The sequence below is a fragment of the Talpa occidentalis genome, unplaced genomic scaffold, assembly GCF_014898055.3.
Source record: "Talpa occidentalis isolate TD23 unplaced genomic scaffold, MPIMG_talOcc4v2.1 talOcc4.322, whole genome shotgun sequence".
NCBI lineage: Eukaryota > Metazoa > Chordata > Mammalia > Eulipotyphla > Talpidae > Talpa > Talpa occidentalis.
In genome coordinates, this window is record NW_023603430.1 from 7,069 (window position 1) to 27,197 (window position 20,129).

Sequence of the window (20,129 nt, forward strand, 5' to 3'; positions counted from 1 at the left end):
TCAAAGATGAACTAATGCTTACACTGCTAAAACTCTTCCAAAACGTTGGGAAAGAAGGAATACTACCAATATATCAGACTAATACCAAAGCGAGGAAAGACGCACGCGCACACACGCACACGCGCACACACACACACTCTACAGACCAAGCTCCCTAGTGAGCATGGATGCTAAAATCCTCAATAAAACCTTAGCAAACCAAATCCAACAACACATGCATCAAAAGGATTATACACCACGACCAAGGGGGATTTATTCAAGGGACACAAGGATGGTTCAACATCTGAAAATCAATTAACATATTTCACCACATCAACAAAGAGAAATAAAAACCATACGATCATATCAGTAGATGAGAAAGCATTTAATAAAGTTTAACATCAATTTATGATGTAACTTGGGATAAAAGAAACATATCTTAACATAATAAAAACCATCTATGCCAAACCCACAGCTAACATCATTCTCACCAGTGAAAACTGACAGCCTTTCCACTAAAATGGAACAAGACAAAGATGTCCACTCTCACCACTGCTTTTCAATATAACACTGGACTCCATAGCTAGAGTAATTAGGCAAGAGAAAGACATAAAAGGAATCCAAATTGGGAAAGATTAAAGCTGTTTTTATTTGCCGATGATGATATATATTGAGAACCCTCAAAAATCTATGGAAAAAAATAATTAACACAATAAATCAGTTCAGTAAAGTAGCAGGTTATATAGTCAATACACAAAAATCAGCAGCCTTCCTATATGCAATCAGTCTGAAAAGGAAGAAATTAAAAAGACCATCTGATTTACAGTTGTAAAAAAAATTAAATACCTGGGAATAAACCTAACAAAGGAGGTGAAAGACCTATACAAGGAAATTATAAAACATTGTTAAAAGAAAAAGAAGACAACTCAAAGAAATTGGAAAGACATTCCCTGCTCATGGATCAGAAGAATCAACATTATCAAAATAGGCATTCTACCAAGCAATTTATAGGTTCAATACAATTCCATTAAAAATTTCAATGACATTTTTCAAAGAAATGGTACAAGTATTTCTGAAATTCACAGGGGATCACAAAACCAACAAAAGAACACATACCAAAAATAGCCAAAGCCCTCCTGACTAAAAAGGGGAAGTAGAGGTGTTATACTCCAAGACTTCAAACTATACTTTAAAGCCATACCAAAGATAGCATGGAACTGGAACAAAACACACACACAGACCAAGGGAATCAAATCACTGCCAGAGATCAGGAATTTAAGTAGGAAACACTGTCTGAAGAATTTTATGGCCTTGTTAGAAAAACAAGATAAGCATGAAACAAAAGTAAAAACTTCAAATAGTCAATAATTTGGTGTTAAATTGGGCAATACTGGCCCACACGGGACACAGGCTAATGGTAGAGGAAGGCAGATGACTGAGAGTGATAGAAAATGCCACAAGCCATGCATAGTTGATTTGGGTTTTGAAGAGTGATGTGGCCTTTCCTGCAGAATGCTTCAATGAACACTTTTGTTCCCTCCAATGTGTGCAGCCCTGTTTTTTAGACTGAGCAGGTAAAGACATTTCTCAGATTCCATTGCAAATAGGAAACCACGATTCCTGCATGGCAATTCACTCATAAAATCTGGAAGAGAATGAGCAAGTGAAGTAATGGGCAAATGAAGATACTGGATCATCTCACAAGCACAGTGAAGGAGTTTGGGTTGAGTGTCAGCAGATTCCTTATCTTGCAGATATATCCTACTTAGCATCCATTTTTTGAAGTATGACTTTCAACCTAGCAATGGCTCTTTAGTTCTCCCTATGAATCTGTAGATTAATGTTTCTTAATTGACCCTTTTCTGCCTTAACTAGCAAAAGTATATCTTTAGCCTCAACTAGCCAGAGTGTATTCCATAGTCTGCAATTAAGAAGCTTGAAAGACAGAAATTTATGTTTGTGTGCTCAGAGGTGACTTTTTGGGACAGGCAAATGTGCACAGGTTGGAAAAAATGGTCATCTACATTACTGAAAAATTATGGCCACAGATCAAAGTATGAGAGATCTTGGAATCTAAGATATGACATTAAAACTCTTGAGAAAAGACAACTTAGAACCTCTGATTAAATAAGACTATTCAAAGAGAATAATTTAAAGACATTAGTAGTCTATTAACAAATCAAAGAATTAGGAAATGCTATAAAGTCAGGGTTTTGAAGGTGAGGCATTTGGAGAGCTGGGAGGTAGGGTGGACTGCACAGAAAAAACAAAGCCAACCCAGGTTAACACCTTTAGAATGACCTGCTGTAGGGTTCACCTCTGACTGGTGCCTGGGACTGTGGCCTTTGGATATGTTTCATATTTATAAGGATGTTCTACCCACCTCTGCATTAACCACTAAATTTCTTGACACACTATCCTTCAAGTCCAAAACCTTGATAATAATGGCAAGTTGTTCTCCCTATGTGACTAGAACAAATAAAGCCTCTGAATTTGAGTCTTAAACAGGCTTTCCTGGTAAGAAACACTTCACACATATTTACATTTCACTACTTAAAAAAAAAAAAGTATATTTCACGTGACCACTCTCAGAAATGAAACCTTGAGATGCTTATGGATGCTTCAAGACTCCACCTGTCATGTCTGTGTCCCTTGTTGACCGATACAAGAAACTATAGCTGGAATATTTGTGAGTTCTTCCAGCGAATCATTGAAGGTGTGGGTGTTGTGGGTAACCAGAAACACATAGCCATCCCTTTATTTTTAGCATTTTTAATAAATTTGCTTTTAGGTAGACTTTTGGAAACAACAAATAGTTGATTATGTGATCTAGATTTAAAATCTTTTCTACTAATAGATGGTTCATATTTTTTGGTATGAGAGATTTGATATTATCAGTATAATTTATAATTTTGTGATCACATTACACTTATGTTTCTTTTTGAAGCGTGCTCTTTAAAATGTGGAAGGTGTTAAGTTTTCTATTATGGATAATGGCATGGATAATCATAAAATTAGCAGCTTTAAATAACATGCAATTTAGGTCAGTGTTCTGTAGTTCAGAAGTCTGGAACAGCATGACTGGATTCTCTGCTAATGTTAAAATCATTGCTCTACAGTCCTATTTTTATGCCAGGTGTAACAGGTGATAATTGTTTTCATTCAGAGTTCAGGTCATCTTCCAAGATCAGTTCTGTTGTTGACAGAATTTAATTCCTTGTGGTTGTAGAACTGAATTCTCCATTCCTTGCTTGCTGTCAGCTGGGGTCACTTTCAGCTTCCAGAAGCGTCTTTTAGTCCTTGTCAAGTGTTCCCATCCATCTTCAAGCCAGCAACAGCATAACAAATCCTTTTATTGCTTCAGGTCTCTTCAACTTCCTCTTCTATTAACAGCTTCTTTTAAGGGGCTTATATAATTAGATCAGGTTCGCCTGGAAAATCTCCCTTTTGTCATTTAATATAATATCATCATGGGGTGACATTTCATCAGTTTCATAGTCTTGAGGATTAGGATAGGAAACCTTGGAGGGCTGGTTTTAGAATTCCTTTTAAAAAATAGCTTTGAGGTATAATTCACAGTCTCAAGTTCACCCTTTTAATGTGTGGTTGATGTTTTTTAGTATATTCAGTATTACGCATCCTTACCCCCAAAAGTAACCCTGTACCTTTTGCAGTGTTTCCTACTCCCCTTCCCCAGCACTACTAACCTTTCAGTCTCTATAGATTTGTCTGTTCTAGACATTTCATGTAAAGGAAATCATGCATGTGGTCTTTGTACCTGACTTCTTTCATTTAGTTTTCAAGGTTCATCCCTACTGCAGCATATATCAGTACTTCATTTCTTTTTCTAACTAAATAATTTTCTATTGTATGGCTATACCACATTTTGTATATCCATTATTCAGTTGATGAATATTTGGATTGTTTCCACTTTTGACTGCTACTATGAAGAGGTATGAACCTAAACACATATATATATTAACATATACATGTAAACCAACATCTCAATAAAACTAATTAAATAATAAATTATGAAGTTTTGATGAACCTTATAAACACTTTAGAATGTTTATGGAAAGCTAGCTTAACTCTATTTGATTACAGACTTGTTTAATTCCTTAGTAGGTTTTGCCTTATAGGGTTGGGTTAGCAGTTTATCTGATATCTGAACTACTTAATAATAGATATATTAAGTGTTTAAGTAAAATTTTTAATAGTTTTTAATTGTTTAGGTCTGTAGTGGAACAAAGCACGGGGCAGGTTCTCAATCGATTCAGGCAGATGGATAAAGGAGAATCCTGGAGCCCTCAATGTCTTTTTCAGGCTTTTCTGCTCTTTCTATACCAATTGTTGTGAGGCAAGGCTGCACACAGGTAGGCAAGGCAGGGAGGCTAGGGGCCTGGAGGCTGGCAGTCCCTGGCGAGTCTTTACTCTTTCTCTTTAGGCTCTCTCTGGCGTTCTGGTTTCTTCCACTCATAGCCATCGCTTGTCCTCTCCTAGCCATTCTGCTGCAGCCATTTTTGTCTCTGAGTGACGCCGCACTTATACCCTCAGCCTCCAGGCTCAGGTGTGCACACTTGCGCATGCTCACACCATGCTCCAGGTGTCCACCATCAGGCATGTGTGCCCTGAGTCCACACTCCCAAGCGCCTCCTGCCTTAGCACAATCAAGGCTGCAGGTGATAGCCAGTGGTGTAAAAGCCTAACCAATTCACTTACCCTACAAGGTTTTTATATGAAACAACATAAGAGAAATTTGGTTGGCTTGAGTAGACTAAACATTAAACAAAAGAAATTAACTTCTTATTTACAGAAAACTCAGATTTATGAAGGGAGTAATGAAGATTTATAAAGGGAATAATGGGACAATAGCAAGACCTGCTTGACTAAATCCGTAAACACAACAGGGCAGAAGTTTGGATAAAAATAACGAGCTAGGTTATGGGTGGTCTTGATGATTAGCTCTCTCCTTGTTCAACTCTATAATTTCATTTCTAAAACTTATTACTTTCCCAAACACATCATGATTTCATGTTTCACTCACTGTTTTGGCACTGGGGAACACTGTATGTTCTCCCATAACGTCACATATAGGTTCTTGGAAACTGTGACTTTACACAAAGTGACATATAAGGAACAATTAAACCATAGACTAATTGATACCAACAAGAGGTAAGTTCCTATGGTGTAGTTCTGGTCACATCACTAAGCTTCTAAATAAAAAGCCAAAAGCATTTGTACTATTACACAGTTATTTGTATTCATTCATTCTCCAATACCCTTAGTCCAGGTCAGAGTCACAGGTGGCTGGATCCTATCCCAACAGCTCAAGGAACATGGTGGGATCCAAACCACAGGCCATGCTTCCCTCACAGGGAACACTCACAATGCCTGCCCCCCACCCTCCACCAACTTACTCCCACAGGAACAATTTAGACACACCTGTCAACCCTACAGGCACCTCTTTGGAATGTGGGAGGAAAGCAGAGTAGCCAAAGAAAACCCATGCAGACCTGGGAAGAATGTGCCAGCTTCAGGCAGAAGTGGCTCCAGCTGGGAATCAACTTTTTTCCCCCTTAACCAGTGTTACCACCAAGTGATGTTGAATAGGACTAAATAGCGTTATTAAAGGACTTATTGGACCACCTGCTGTACAGGGAAGCACAACATAGAGTTGCTATATTCATGGACTTTAATTACTGAAAAGAGACAAATTTAAAAAGCAGCCAAATAAATACCTAACTTCAAGTAGTGATAAATGCCATGAGGATAAAATATAAGATAAAGGGAGGGAGATGATAGAGATGTTATTAGAATTTTATTCAGAAAGGTTTATGTAAGGTCATATTAAAGCACAGATTTTAATAACGTGTGGGAAAGACATTATGAGGAAGATAATTTCAGGAGGAGGGTCTCAGCAAATTGCAAAGGTCTTAGAGACCGAAGGAACTTAGTGTATTTGTGGTACGAGGAGGTTACAGTGGTCGAAGGAGAGTGAAAATAAGGTCAGACAGACGGATGAGGGTGGATCACAAGGGACTTGTGGGTCGTGGGATAGAATTTGGATTTCATTATGTGATGGGAAAGCAGGGAAGCATGCTATTCGGCCTGCTGAGACTGCATTTTTCCTTCTTGGTTATCTGGATAATTCTCATTTACCTTGCAACATCTACCATCATCTCCTGTGGGACATGCCCTTTAACTCCCCAGATAAGGTCAATAACCTCCTCCTGTGGGCCGCATCTGCACAATAACCGATTACTGACCTCTCCCACTTTTTACAGACCTGGTCTGTTGATCCCCCCACCCCCGAACTGTGTTTTTGCTTTTTCCTCTTTGTAGCCCTGGAGTCTAACACAGCGGGAGATGCTAAGTAAAGGTTCAATAAAGGACATCACTCTCCATCCAGGGGGGCGAGCTCTCAACCTCTTCGGAGGGAGCTGTCCCGGGAGGATATGGCTGCAGCACTTCCCCAGCTCTCTCTGCTCCCAGAGGAAGGGCTTCAGTTTCAAGGATACTTATCCCTTGGCCACAAGAATGCCTCTGGGGAGACCCCACATTTCAACTGTCAGGAGTCCGCTGTCCCCCCTTTGCCCGTTTTCCCCGTCCTTCCTGAGCCCCGGGGCGGCACCTCCTCGGGGGCCGTAGGGTTTCCCAGCACAGCCTCCAAACACTCCCGGCGCGCCTTCCCCGGCCTAGCCACACCGGCACCCCCTCTTCCCCCCGTGGCCACGCAAGTCCAAGCCGCGGTGCCCACGGGCAGCCCGGGCTCGGCGCCCCGTCGCTCCTCGGGGCTCCTAGCGCACACGCCCTCGTCCCCCGGTCGCCCCCACGGCCCCCGCCCCCTCACCTAGGATGTGGGTGATCCCGAGGGTCAGCTTCTCCAGGTGCGGCTTGCTGCCCCCCGGCAGCGGGGACTGCGCGTCCTCCATGGCTCGCGTCGCGGCTCCGCGCGCGGCCAGTGCGGCGCCGGGGGGCCGGGGGGCCGGCGGGCGCGGCGGGCGGGAGGGCGGGCCGGGGGCCGCCGCAGCGGGGCCGTGGCGTTCACGGCATGCCGGGACTTGTAGTGCGCGGCGCCTGAGCTCTCGGCGGCGCAGAGATGCGGGGCCCGGGCCGGTCTGGGAGCAGCAGCTCCGCGGGGCGACCCTTTCCGCGGGCCGGGCGGGCGCTCCACCCCTCGCCGCGGGTACACAGCGACTCCTCGGGCCCGCCCGCCCCACCCCGCCGGGGCCGGCCGCGCAGGCGAGGGCGGGCCTGGGCGCCGTGCGGCCAATGGGCTCTGGGCCTGCGGGCCGGGGCGGAGCCGGCCGGGCGCGGCGCCCCGAGTGGCGGTTGTTTCAAGATGGCGGACGTGGCGGGCCCCTCCCGCCCGGGCGCCGCGGCGTTCTGGAGCCGGGACTGTATCCTTTGCGGGGCTGGCAGGGGGCTCCGCCGCCCTCCTGCGGGCGATCGCGTGGGTCTCACGGTGGAGGGGAAGCTCTGTGCGAACCCCGGGGGCGCGGCCGCCCGTCCGGCCGTGGTCCAGGTGCCGGGAATCAGATGGCCGGCCAGCCGGCGACAAGTCCCGTTTGGAGCTCAGGGGTGGGGCTCAGCGTAGATGTTTCCCAGCCCTCGCGGTCCCTGAGATCTGGAAGATGGCCTGGAATTGTGGCCCGATCTGGGGCTCCAGGGCCCCCCCGCCCTGGGTCACCTCGGGCTCGCTGTGTCCTTGTGAGGAGAAGGGAAGCGTGTTGGGTTTGTCCCGTTTCAGCTGGACCAGGTTCCTTTTTGTTTTGATTTAGGAATGTCAGGACCTTGTGGGACTTCGAAGGCTTGTCAGTGAGAATTTATTTTCGTAGTGGGATTTTAGAAGGGGTGCGGGTCTTGGGTCTCCTTATCCTGGGACGTGATCTGGTGGTGCTTGTTGCTGAGTAGGATCCGAATCATCCTGCTGGGAAGTACCGTCGATTGAAGATATAGATTATGGGTGTCCACTGGCAATATTGACATTCTTGGATTGTTTGGAGGTGGAGCAGCAGTGGAACTTTTACCATGTTGTTGTATTCGGTGGTTCATTGTCTGATGAGATGTCAAGTGCGTTTCCCTGGGTTTGGTAAACTGTTCCTACCTGATCTTTGGTCCTGATGATGGTTTACGTCATGTTAATTGGAGGAGTGTTACTGAAAGGAAGGCAATTATTGTTGGGTGCTGCAGAGGCTAGTCTTTTTGTATCTTTACTGGGATTGGTGATAGCAGAGTTAGAGGCAGAATCATTGTTTGCAGATTCTACTAAACTCCCTGTGAAACTTACACAATTTTTTTTATCATTTTCCTTTATTGAGTTACTGGAATTGAAGTGTCATAATTTGGAGAGAGGTATATTTTTGCACTTCATGCTGCTCAGTGTTTGTCTTATGCACTTTCTAAATAGAAGTACCACTTTTCTCTGTTAAGTTGGTGAGAATCAAGTGAAATCAATTTCGCATACTGGATGAAAGCACACTAATGCACCATGCAAATTAAGTACTTTTTCTTTTACCTGTCAGTAGGGCTGCAAAAAGAATATATTCATTGGGAACAACTGGGTTGAATCAGGAAGTCAGGAATTGCCAATGAGTTTGTTGTCCTGAAACACTGCCACTGCATTGAGAGAAGTTTGTGATAGAGGAGGTACAAGTAGGTTATTAGCTTGTAACAAGCTTCTTTAGTACATTTTCATAACCATGTGGTTTTGGTTATTATTACTTAATTTTATGACCAATGATATTGCTCTGATATAGAATAAATGGTGTATGGGGGAAGCAGTCTGTTGGGTTGGAACTGAATAAATTAACAGGTATGTTAACCTGTGCTCTTGGTCTTAGTTGTCTGTACTCACTTATTTGTCCTGTTACTATTTCACCTAGAAGTCATATCCTCCCTTCTCTTCTACATTCTCCCTTACTCTTAAAATTACTGTAAAATACCGTCTTTCTATTGAAAGTGAAGAGTTGAAATTGTATACGAAAAATGGTTGTGACTACATCCTATAGAAATTCAGTTGCTTGAATGGAATTAAAAGGGTTCTACTAGCGCCTGTTTCCCCAACCTATTTCACAAAATGATCAATTAACATCCTGCATAAGATACTTTCATTTTAAATCAAATGCAAATTTGTTACTGAATCTTTGCTAAAAAGCATATCCATAGTTATTAGTCACTTGGTTTAGTCATGTGTTTTGGGTCTTGATTTATTTTCTTGTCATATTAATGATTTCCCAAGTCACCCCAAAGTCTTTATGGTTTAACTTTCATCAGAAAAAAGTATGTCCCTATAATTTGGTATTTTCACATTCTTCAAAGATTTTCCATCTTCACCTTTATTGAACAGTTAGAAAAATGTGATTGAGAAAGTTCCCAGTCCTATGTTTCCTTCATGTGAGGACGGATCATCTGTGACTGAATGTCACCTTTTTTTTGTTTTTGCTGTTGTTCTTATGTTTTATGCATCACCTGCACAGTGTGGTTCAGCAGTGCTGTTTTGCACAGGTTACATCTTTGTACCTAATGTGTAAACAATATATAAGCCATATTGTCATTTTTGGGTTAAATCTACAAAAAAAAAAAAAGTGCAAGCAATAAGCCACCTTTCCCCTTCATTATTGTTCTCAGTAATATCAGAAATTAGTGTTCTTCAGCATCTAAATGTGAATGTAAATGTACTCAAGTGTATTAACAGTATTAGTAAGTTGATATTAAGAAATACTGGACCTGGTGAAAACATTGCTATAGCTATCATCTCTGCCATTGAGTTTTCAATTAAAAATAGACAAAGAATTTATGTGGATGTTACATTAATATACTATCCAGCAATCCAGCAAAGTAGTTGTGGTCACTAATCATTACATATTCATGTGTTAATGGTAACTGAATGAAACTCATAAGATTACAGTTGTCAGTACTAAGTTTCTTTCAGATTCCAGTAATCTAGACATGCTTCTCTCTACTGTTTCTGCCTTTGATGTTTTAATTCTGGGCATTTGGATAGATTGGTATGAGCATTCTCTTGTTCTCCCATAAAGTATGTATGTTTTGTGGGCATCTCTGTATTTGAAGAAGATAAATATTTGGATTCTCATGACAATATGATGAAGACAGATTACAAGGATTAGAAAGGAATGGATGGAGGCAAAGTCAAATCTTTTCAAGACTTTGTTGAGGTTTACTGGTTATTTTTATATTTAAAAAGAAATGTAGCATGGTGTAGCTAACAAGTTTTGCCAGTTTCGTTTGATTAAAATAGAGAAAGGTGACTTTGAAAGTTGTTGGACAGTGACTTTAAAAGTAAATGAATATCAAACTCATTCTTTCATAGGTGGCTTACAAGGAGGCATTCTTTGATGTTTGGAGATACCAACATTGACCAAAGTGAAACAAAAATCCTCTCTCAGTGCTTACATTTTAGTGAGATGACATAAGGTGTGGGGCTTGGTATCCTTGGGTTATGTGTGTCTTTTTCAGTCTGCCTTGGCTTTACTACACATAATTCTGTCAAGTTCCTTCCATTTTGCAATAAATTGCATATTTCATCTTCTGCATCCAGTCCTTTAATCACTGGGCACTTAGATTGTTTCTATGTAATATAAGAGACATAAATGATTATTATCGTTTTGATTTTTTTTTTAGTGTGTCTACTTATTGACACCCTTCTTTTATATTTAGTTTCCATTTCCTTTGTCTTATATTACTTGTATTGATTATTATTTTTTGATTATTATTTATTGATTATTATTTTTTATTCTCTCTTTTTCTGTTGATTTTTGTCTGAAGGTTCTGCTGAAAAGTATGATGGACTATTTTTGGATCCTGTTGGATGGGTTGATATCAAATGCATTCTAATGGGCCACATTTTTACTCTCCTCCTCTTCCTCATTGTATAAGTTAAGCATTTGTTATTTCTATATTGTTGCTTTATATTAACTCCTTTAACATTTCTTTCATGTCTATCTTCGTGTTGCTATATGCACTTAATTTTTTATTTTTCAGTGAAGCTCCTTACCCTTCCTTAATTCCTGAATGATAGTCTTACATAAGAAAGTATTCTAGATTGGAAATCTTTTTCTGACTTTAAATATATCCTGTCATTTTCTTTTTGCCTATTAAGTTTCCACTGAAAAATTCACAGTCTAATAGGTCTTCCCTGTAGGTTACTCTTCTTTCTCTTGATACTTTTAATATTCTATCCTTGGCATTGCCCTTCAGTGGTTTAATACTAATATGTCCTGGTGTATGTCAGTCTAATACTATTTTGTTTGGAACATTTTAGTCCTTTTGAAACAGGTTGATATGGTTTTCAGCAATTTTTTTTTAATTTTCTATGCCTTTTTCTTTTCCATCTCTAATGATATGGATGATATGGATGCTAGTTCTCTTTGTTCTCTGCCATTGTACTTTCAGACTCACTAATTCTCTCCATTACTTGCATTTGTCTATGTTGAGGACCTGTATTCTAATTTTTAATTCAGTTACAGTATATTTTAGATACATTAGTTCTTGTTGTAACAGTCACATTTTTTCTCAGTCTTTATTGTGATCCTGTTTTTCTTCATTGTTTTTCTTAACTCAGCAAGCATGGTTATAACTCTTTCCTTAAACTCCTTCTCAGACATATTCTATGGCAGTGCTGGATTGACGCTTCCCTTATGGTTTTTTCGCGCCAACATTTGTGAATGATGTTCTTCTGTCTCTTCATTTTTAATTTTTATTGTTTTGAAAAGGGAGTTTCCTTATCTTAATAAATTTAAATTGGCTTTATACCTCTCCTAAAAGAGGCTGAATATAATCCTACTTTTTTTTATCCAGGAACCTTAGGTATCTATTATTTTATAGACCTGGTGCTGGTGAGGACTGGGGCACTAGGGCACTGAAAGGTCACCTCCATTCATCATCAAGTGTTCAAGGTTCTACAGTGCTAGTTGCCTAAGTTGTGTGTGGGGGGTCCATTGTACTCACCTCCTTGGCCAAAATGTCTCCAAGTCTTATGCCAGTCTCAACCTTTAGGCTATGGTTAGGCAATTGATGCAGTGCTGGGTGAGGACTAAAGTTAAGACATAGCCACAGCTGGGAATTTTTCTCTTTGCTTTTAGAACATGGAGTCTTACTCTTGGGTGCTTACTCCTGTTATGAAGATCCATATGCTTCAAACTCTGGTTATTGTCTTGATTTTGGCTCTTAGTGGTGGCAAGACAGGTGTCTGGTATATCACTGCTTCAAGATATAAATAGTAGTTGCCTCTATGAGGAGACACTGTTTCACTATGCTTGATCACCAAATAGCTGACACTACTTGGCTCTCCCCTCTGGTTTGGGCTCCAGTTGTTCTAGTTTGGGAGAGTTAGGCTCAAGGCAGTAGTCATTTTGCGCCAGTATGGTATGGTTTTCCAGTGGTACACCCTCTGTCCTCCATGCCAACTCCTTGTACCTCCTTTTCCAGTGTAATGCCAGTTTTTGAGTTAACAACAGAGGAGCTCTGTACAATAGCTGCTCTTCTGTGTTGGATTGTACTGCCTAGGTATTACTCTAAACCCAGTTTAATTACAATTTTTCCTACCCTTTCCACAGTACTGTTGTTTCTGAGGTGAAATGCAGTGGTCATTTGTTTCTTTCAGGGTTGTTGACTTTATTATGTTGTAATTTTTTTGGTCTTCAGTGTTTGATGTTGAATTTGAGGTATCTTGTGTGTGTGTGTGTGTTTTAGTTATCTTTTATACATCTAAGTGGCAATGTTAAATGTAGGGGATGGGCTTCTGCTAGAGATTAATTTGGCAGACAGTAGCATATTGATAATATTTAAAGGCCTGAGACTGAATGAGATCACCAAGGAAATGAACAGGGAAAAATGTCCAAGGAATGGACTTTGGAGGCACTCTAAGATTAAGAGGCTGGGAAGAATCTAAGGAGACTGAGATGCGTAAGAGTTAAAATTAGAAGGTCGGGATCAAATTGAGTGTATAGTATCTTTGAAGCTAAGGGGAAATGTGGTTTAAGGAGGAGTGTAGCTATCTATAGCAAATGCTATTGATCGTATACAGTCAGGCCTGAGAATTGACTGGTGGATTTAATAATGTAGAGACCATGGTAACCTTGTTAAAAGTAGTTGTTCTAAAGTGATGGGGTGGAAAGCTTTTTGGGATAGGTTCAAGAATGAATGAGAGGAGAGAAATTGAAGGTAGTGAATGTATCAATAGATTACTCCTTTGAGGAGTTTTGCTGTAAAGGGAGCAAAAATGGCACAGTAGTTAGTGAGAAAGACATAGGCTCAACAGAGTTTTGTTTTCAGGAGAAAGAAAATTATTATATATTTGGACGCTGGAAAAAGTTTAATAGGAAAAATGATTCATGAAAGAGGGGAGAAAATATCATGTAGGAAGAAGGGATGGTATTTTTTTGCATAAGGCCTACATTGACTTTAGATAGGAGCAGGGACAGTTCATCTATAGTAAAAAGAGGGAACATAGAGTTTATGGACATGAATATAAGACAGTCAATTAGATATGTTGGTGGAAGCTTGTGGAAGGTCTCTACAATTTGTTTGTCTTAAATGAAAAGGGAGACCAAGTTATTAGCAAAGAGTAAGGATGGGGTAAGTAGTGTCAAGTTTGAGAAAAGAAAGTATGAAATACCTGAACTTCCAAGTTCATCTTCGAGGGAACTGAGTAGAGGCCCCAGTGGTTGGTCTGTTGTCTAGGCTCCTTTGTGAATGGTCTAGGGAAGTGTCCTATGTTTTCCAAGACCTAAGTTGTTAGTTTTTCCACAGCTCATCCTTGTAGAATATTCTGTAAGTTAATTATATATTTTCTAATTGAATACATGGCCATATGGAACTTTTTTGAATCTTGAGCTCCTGCCTTCTTTTCTTCCCCTCCAGATACTTTTTTCTTTATGTATTTTTCAAATAGCACAACATTTATTGGGCATCTACTGTGTTTGCAGTGCCCTTTGTTAGTACCAGTAGGTAAGAAAAGTTGAATCAGTTTTTGTTGTTAAGGAGCCTGCTTAATTTCATTTTAGGGGATTTTAATGTTTTGTGTTCTTAGGCTGATAGATTAAGTGTCAGGAAATTTGGAATTTCTCTGCTCCAGTGTTAGCTTCTATCAAGTTTCCGTGGCATTGTGGAATCTAATGCTTTATTTGTATTATATGCCTTTAAATTTTTTCTAATCTCCATCTTTGATATTTGAGGGAATTTAAAGTTTAGGGCATTATTTATTAGCCAAAATTTTGAAGCTGTGATTGTGCATGGTCTAGTATAGAGAGCTGTTAGAGACCACCTGACAGCTTCAACAGTTGGCACTGCAGTTGTCTTCTCAATTCTCATAGGGATTCTAGGCATTTCGGATCAGCATTCCCTAAAAAGACTCCATTACAAGGGTTAATCTTGCACTGAAATATAGTGAATTTTTTGAACATGTTATTAAATTCACCATTTTACTTCAGCTATTTCCAGGAGGGAAATTGTTAATAATTAATTTGCCTAGAAATTTTGGAAACAACACATTTTATATAAAAGAACAGAAAACTCCTCTGAATTATAAATATTGTTATAAACCAATGCTACCTCAATAAAAAGAATACCAGAAAACTGGAATTTTTCTAGGTCATTTGGACAAAATAGTTTAGATACTTCTTTCTGAAAGTGTAATAGGAGGTTATTATGGACATACCCAGATTTAGATATAGTTCTGAATAAAATTTTGTTTCTGGAAGGAAAGGTTTCTTATTGGTTGTCTTTCTATAGTAGTGATAAGAACTTAGCCTTTCTAAATTTCTCCTTTTCAAATTCAAAATAGTTCTTTTTGTCTTAAATTTCCTCCATTTGTTAAATAGTAGGGCTTCTTGGGACATTTCATGAATGCACTGCAGAAGGATAGAAATTGTCTTTGTGTCTGCATGATTGACTTGCCCTCAAACAGTGTTTGTTCTTGAAAGCTGACGCTTTTTTGAAATTATTTATTCAAGCCTAAAATAACTTGTCATTTCTCCAATAATGAGCAAACTAGAACACTTAACTCTCTGTTTGCAAAAGGAAAGTAAATGAAAGGACCCTAATAGTACAGTACCTCACTTGGGAATTAACATGGATAAAAGTTTTATGGAACAAAGTCTTACAACATTTGACAAAGCATGTAGTTGGATATTGGATTATCTTTTATATTGTTTTCCTTCATGTCCTTCTGCAAAGTTTCTGATGAAGAACAATCAGTAGTATATGTTCCAGGTATGATTTTCTATGTTAATTTTTAACTTTCCTTTGCTTCTTAAATGTTAGGAGAAAATGAAACCTTAGGACAACTTTGCAGGTAGAACTGGATAGAGGATAGTTAATCAGAGAACCTAATTTTTTATTTTTTATTTTTATTTTTTTAAAGATTTATTTATTTTTATACAAGAGCTGGGGTATAGGCCAGAGGCATGGGAGGGTGAGACGATTCACCAGAGACAGAGCGGATAGGCAGACTACCGAAATACACTGCTGAGGGGAGCAGCAGGAGTGGCAGGAGAGGTCTGCCATGTGGGAATCTCCCTGGCAGGCCAGGAATCGAACCTGCGATGCAGAGGCTGCAGACAGCTTCAGAGCGCTGCACTTGACTTGCACTACCAAGGAGGCCCTCACTTACATATTAAGAAGCAAGAGATTCTTATTTTTTGTGTTATGAATAATAGCCGAAATTTAATATTTCAAAGAAAAGTAAAAATTTCTTGATTTAGGGTTGATATAATAGACTCCTTAAAGTTTACTGGTTATTACTTAGATGAATAGTAAAACTGAGAAATTGTAAGTACCCTAATGATGTGACCATCAGATTAATTTCCCCTAAATTAAAGTATGTATCACATGCTATAATTTATTGGTTTTAATGTGACTCATGAATGTTCACAACACCTTTTAAAAATATTTTAATGAGATCCTTAGTTTATTCAAAACATCATTTCTTCATGATTCATTACTTATTGAGAACTTTAAATGAAGTTTATCAAGTATGGAGGGGTGGAATTAAGAGAATGAGAAGTTATAATTTTGATATCATCTTTGATGAAAATCCTTAGGAACGTCTACAGAAGAAAATATCAGATCAAGACACAAGTTGCTGAGTCCAAAAGCTAATCTTAAACTTAAGACTTCCAAGGTGAATGCTGCCTCAGTGTCCATGGAATCTTTAAAAGGTGCAGGAGATGCAATAGATGAACAGGTCAGTAATTTCTTTAATTTTCTTTCTGAATTTACAATCTTTTTAAATTCTTACCAGTAGATGATTTTCTGTAGCTCTTCAATAAGGGCCCTTGAACTAATATTAGATGATCTGCAAGGATGATAAAAAATATAGAGGAGTCTAGGATTCTTTGAATAATACTTGCTATAAATATAAAATATTTGGATGACTAACAAAATTTGCTCCAAAACATCTATGGTAGTTTAAAGTGCTAAGAAAAGTTACTGACTTGGTTCCAAAAAAGGATATTAGGATATAGATATATCCTAATCTGTGTAGAGTTAGTAAATCAAATTTACAGCAGTTGTTTATGATTTTTGTTCATGTGAAATTTCCTTATGTGTAAGAAAGATGTTTTAAAAGTAAATTTAGCCTGGATTATTATTGTTTTTCCTTCATTTGGAATTTATCATATAAAGACTGTTTTTATAAACCAGTCATTGATTTCTTTCTCCCTTGCCTTTAACTCTAATATTTTGTAAAGTTAGTAGTAATTCGTAGTTACTTTGTAACATTAGCATCTATATAGTCCTTTGACTGAATCCTAGTTTAACAGCTATTTCACTTTACTTTTATTATATTTTGTTTTCTCCATCAGAGTTCTAGTCAGGTTTTGACAATCTGTCACCTGTGGGTCAAATATGCTTGCTGCCTGTTTTGTAAATAAAATTTTGTTGGAAACTCTATATATTGGGAATCACGCCCATTCTGCAATCATCTCATCTCCTAGCAACCACTAAGTACTTTTAGTGATAAAAAGAAAATTGTAAATAGATTTTCCCCATTAATTTTGCTTTTGGTTTGTTCACGGCTAGTGTAGTGTAGTGTAGTGTAGGCAGTTGATTTTTGTCATTTGAGCTTGTATCCTGTAATCTTTCTGGATTCATTTATGAATTCTAATAGTTGTGTGTGTGTGTGTGTGTGTGTGTGTGTGTGTGTGTGTGTGTGTGTAAACTCCTTATAACTCTATATACATAGGATCATTCCATCTCAAAGTAGAGATAATTTTACATTACTATTTCCAATTTGGATTCCTTTTATTTCAGTTGTTTTTCAGTTGAATTCCTTTTATTTCAATTGTCTAAAGACCATTGCATTTTAAATATTTTCCTTTTGCTTAATATATTTCCTTTAACTTTTATATTTCAGTTATATTGGGAATAATCTTTTTTTTTTGCTTCTGATGACTGAAGAATATTTATTTCACTTTCATTTTTTGAATGTATTTTTACTGGTTATAAAATTCTAAGTTGATAAATTTTCTTTCAGTACTCTGATATTGTTGTGTAGCACCTGGCTTGCATTGTTTTTGAAAAGAAATGTAATGCCATCCCTTATTTTTATTCCTTTATATTTAATATGTGTGAGTTTAAACTGGCTACTTTTCAAATTTTCTTTTTATCACTAGTTTTAATTATAGTATGCCTTGGACTAGTTTTCTAAATGTTTCTTGGTTAGGATTTGCTGAGCTTTCTGCATCTCTGGGTTTATAATTTTCATCACATTGGGAAATTTTGAAGCCACTATGTCATCATGTCTTCAGATATTTTTGTGTCTTCCCGCTCTTCTCTTTTGAGGACTCCAATTACACAAATATTAGGTGACTTGAACACACATTTCTCTGATACTGTGTAATTTTTTTGTTGTTTGTGGCCTGTATTTGTCTATAGATAGTTTGCATTGCTGTGTCTTCAAATTCATTAATGATCTGCTATGCGTGATCTGCCACTAACCTCTTCCAGTATATTGTTCATGTAATACGATATAATTTTCTCTACAAGTTCATTTTGGGTCTTTTGTTTTTATTTACATATTCCAAATCTATAATAAACATACTCAACCTTTCTTCTAGCTTCATGAACATATGGAATATAGTTTTAAAAGCTATTTTAATGTTTTTGTTTATAATTCTATCAGCTGAGTCATTTATGGGTAGATTTTGATTGTGTAATTTTTCTCCAAGCTATGGATTATATTTTCCTACTTCTTTGCCTGTCTGCCTGCTTGTTTTTTATTGGATGCTACAGGTAGTATGAATTTTAATCTCTTGTGAATGTTGGATATTTTTTAATTTCTAGAAATTGGGGGTTTTTTCCCTGGGATATCATTGAGTTATGTGGAAGAGTTTGATCCTTTTTTGTTTGTTTTAAAGATTTATTTATTTATACAAACACTGGGTACAGTCAGAAACGCGGGAGGGTGAGAGAATTCACCAGAGCCAGAGCAGGGAACAGAACAGACAGACTGACAAAGAAATACACTGCTGAGGGGAGCAGCGGGCACAGCAGGAGAGGTCTGTCGTGCCATGTGGGACCCTCCCCGGAGGCCAGGGATCAGACTGGCACTGAAGAGGCTGTGAGCAGCTTCGCAGCCCAGCACTCAACCGCTGCGCCACCAGGGGAGGCCCAAGTGTGATTCTTTTAAAGCTTGGTAGAGCAGCTTTTATTACAGGGTTAGTTTTGCCCACCATAGGCAGTATTCTTTTGAATAATCTGCCTGATGCACCTTGAATTGCAAGGTTTTCCATTCTGACTAGTGGGAATACACAGACCATTCATGGCATTTAGCTACAGAGAATATTTCCAGAGTTCATTTTGGGATTTTGTGCAGTTCTTTTTTCACTTATGTTTCTTCATAAACACATGCTGATCATTGTGACTTGTTGACTTGCAGGGAGACCTTCTGTAGATCTCTAGAACTTTTTCTATGTGCAGCTCTATTATCTCCATTCTCTGCCCTACAAGCTCTAAACCTTGGCTTTTCTGGACTCGCAGATTTATCATCTCAGTTTGGGTCGCTGGGCTCCTCTGGGTCTCTGGACTCCATCTGGGTCTCCAACCTTGCACCCTGAAAACTTTCATGTTATCCGGTAGTTTCTCAGTGTCTTCTTAGTGACTGCTTTTCAATGTAAATTTCACAATGTATCCATGGTGGAGAATCAGTTTCGTAGTCTGTTTTTTCGCTTGTTTGTTTGTTTTGTTTTGTTTAAAAAAAAAAAACACCACTTTAAAAGGACAGGTTTATTAGGAAAAAGAGGAAGAAAAAGAGAGGCATCTGCATAGTCACAGACAGGAAGGGGAGCTGCTCTTAGTCTGTTCTGAATTCACAGTAGGTTAAATAGCACAGGTTAGTGCTCCACCACAATAAAAAATAACTAAGACATTTCACCTTATTTTAAGAGGTTTCTCCAAAAGTATTAAACGTTTTCTTAAGATTTTTTTTTTTAATAGAATTTCTGCACAGGTGGAATAAAGAGTGCATCACTGAAGGATTTATGTCTGGAAGACAAAAGACGCATTGCAAACTTAATTAAAGAACTGGCCAGGTGAGACAAGAGCTTCTATGAAATGCATTATTTTGTAAGAGAGGCAACGGTTTTTGAAAATAGAAAATTATAAATAGAAAATAATAAATATATTTTGATGTTATTGGTCTTATGGGGCAAAGACTTTTAAAATAAGACTTTTAGAAAAAAGATATTCTGTGACACCAAAACAAAGAAAGAAAAGTAGAAATAAAAGTTAAAAAAGAATAAACACCTGAACAAACCATTCTGTTTGTAAGAAAACCATTTTCTTATTTACTTGATTTCCAAAATTGTTTAGTGCAACTATTTGTGACAGTGTTCTAACAAGAGAGAAAATTTTGAAACTTAGCTCAATTGGCTGATATTGTTATAAAGAGTCAGACCAATTACTTTTGTTTTTGCTTTAAAATCTGAACAGAAAAGAACACTGATTTTATTTAGTATATAACAAGAATGTCTGTTGTCATTTTGCAAATTCCTGGTGCTTTCAAATTAATCATTTTGAATTTTGAAAACAATAGCTGTTACCTGTTTGTATGTACTATTACAGTTTATTAATGGTATATATACATAACCATTATATATTATGTATAACATATATATTATACATAACTG

General features: G+C 38.5%; 1 protein-coding gene across 1 annotated transcript; it reads left to right on the forward strand.

The window, feature by feature from the left end:
* Nucleotides 1–7,297: 7,297 nt before the first annotated feature.
* On the forward strand, nt 7,298–19,579 carry LOC119256584 (protein hinderin-like). Its single transcript, XM_037524385.2, has 4 exons — nt 7,298–7,379; nt 15,178–15,213; nt 16,044–16,186; nt 19,438–19,579. Exons 1-4 carry the CDS (start codon nt 7,322–7,324, stop codon nt 19,534–19,536), a joined length of 336 nt encoding a protein of 111 aa, XP_037380282.1. The 5' UTR covers nt 7,298–7,321; the 3' UTR covers nt 19,537–19,579.
* The last annotated feature ends 550 nt before the right edge of the window (nt 19,580–20,129 follow it).

Coding starts and splice junctions, on each gene's coding strand:
- LOC119256584 (XM_037524385.2), top strand. CDS start 7,322: ATGGCGGACGTGGCGGGCCCCTCCCGCCCGGGCGCCGCGGCGTTCTGG. Junction 15,214..16,043: donor ATCAGTAGTATATGTTCCAG/GTATGATTTTCT, acceptor GAAAATCCTTAG/GAACGTCTACAGAAGAAAAT. Junction 16,187..19,437: donor GAGATGCAATAGATGAACAG/GTCAGTAATTTC, acceptor TTTTTTTAATAG/AATTTCTGCACAGGTGGAAT.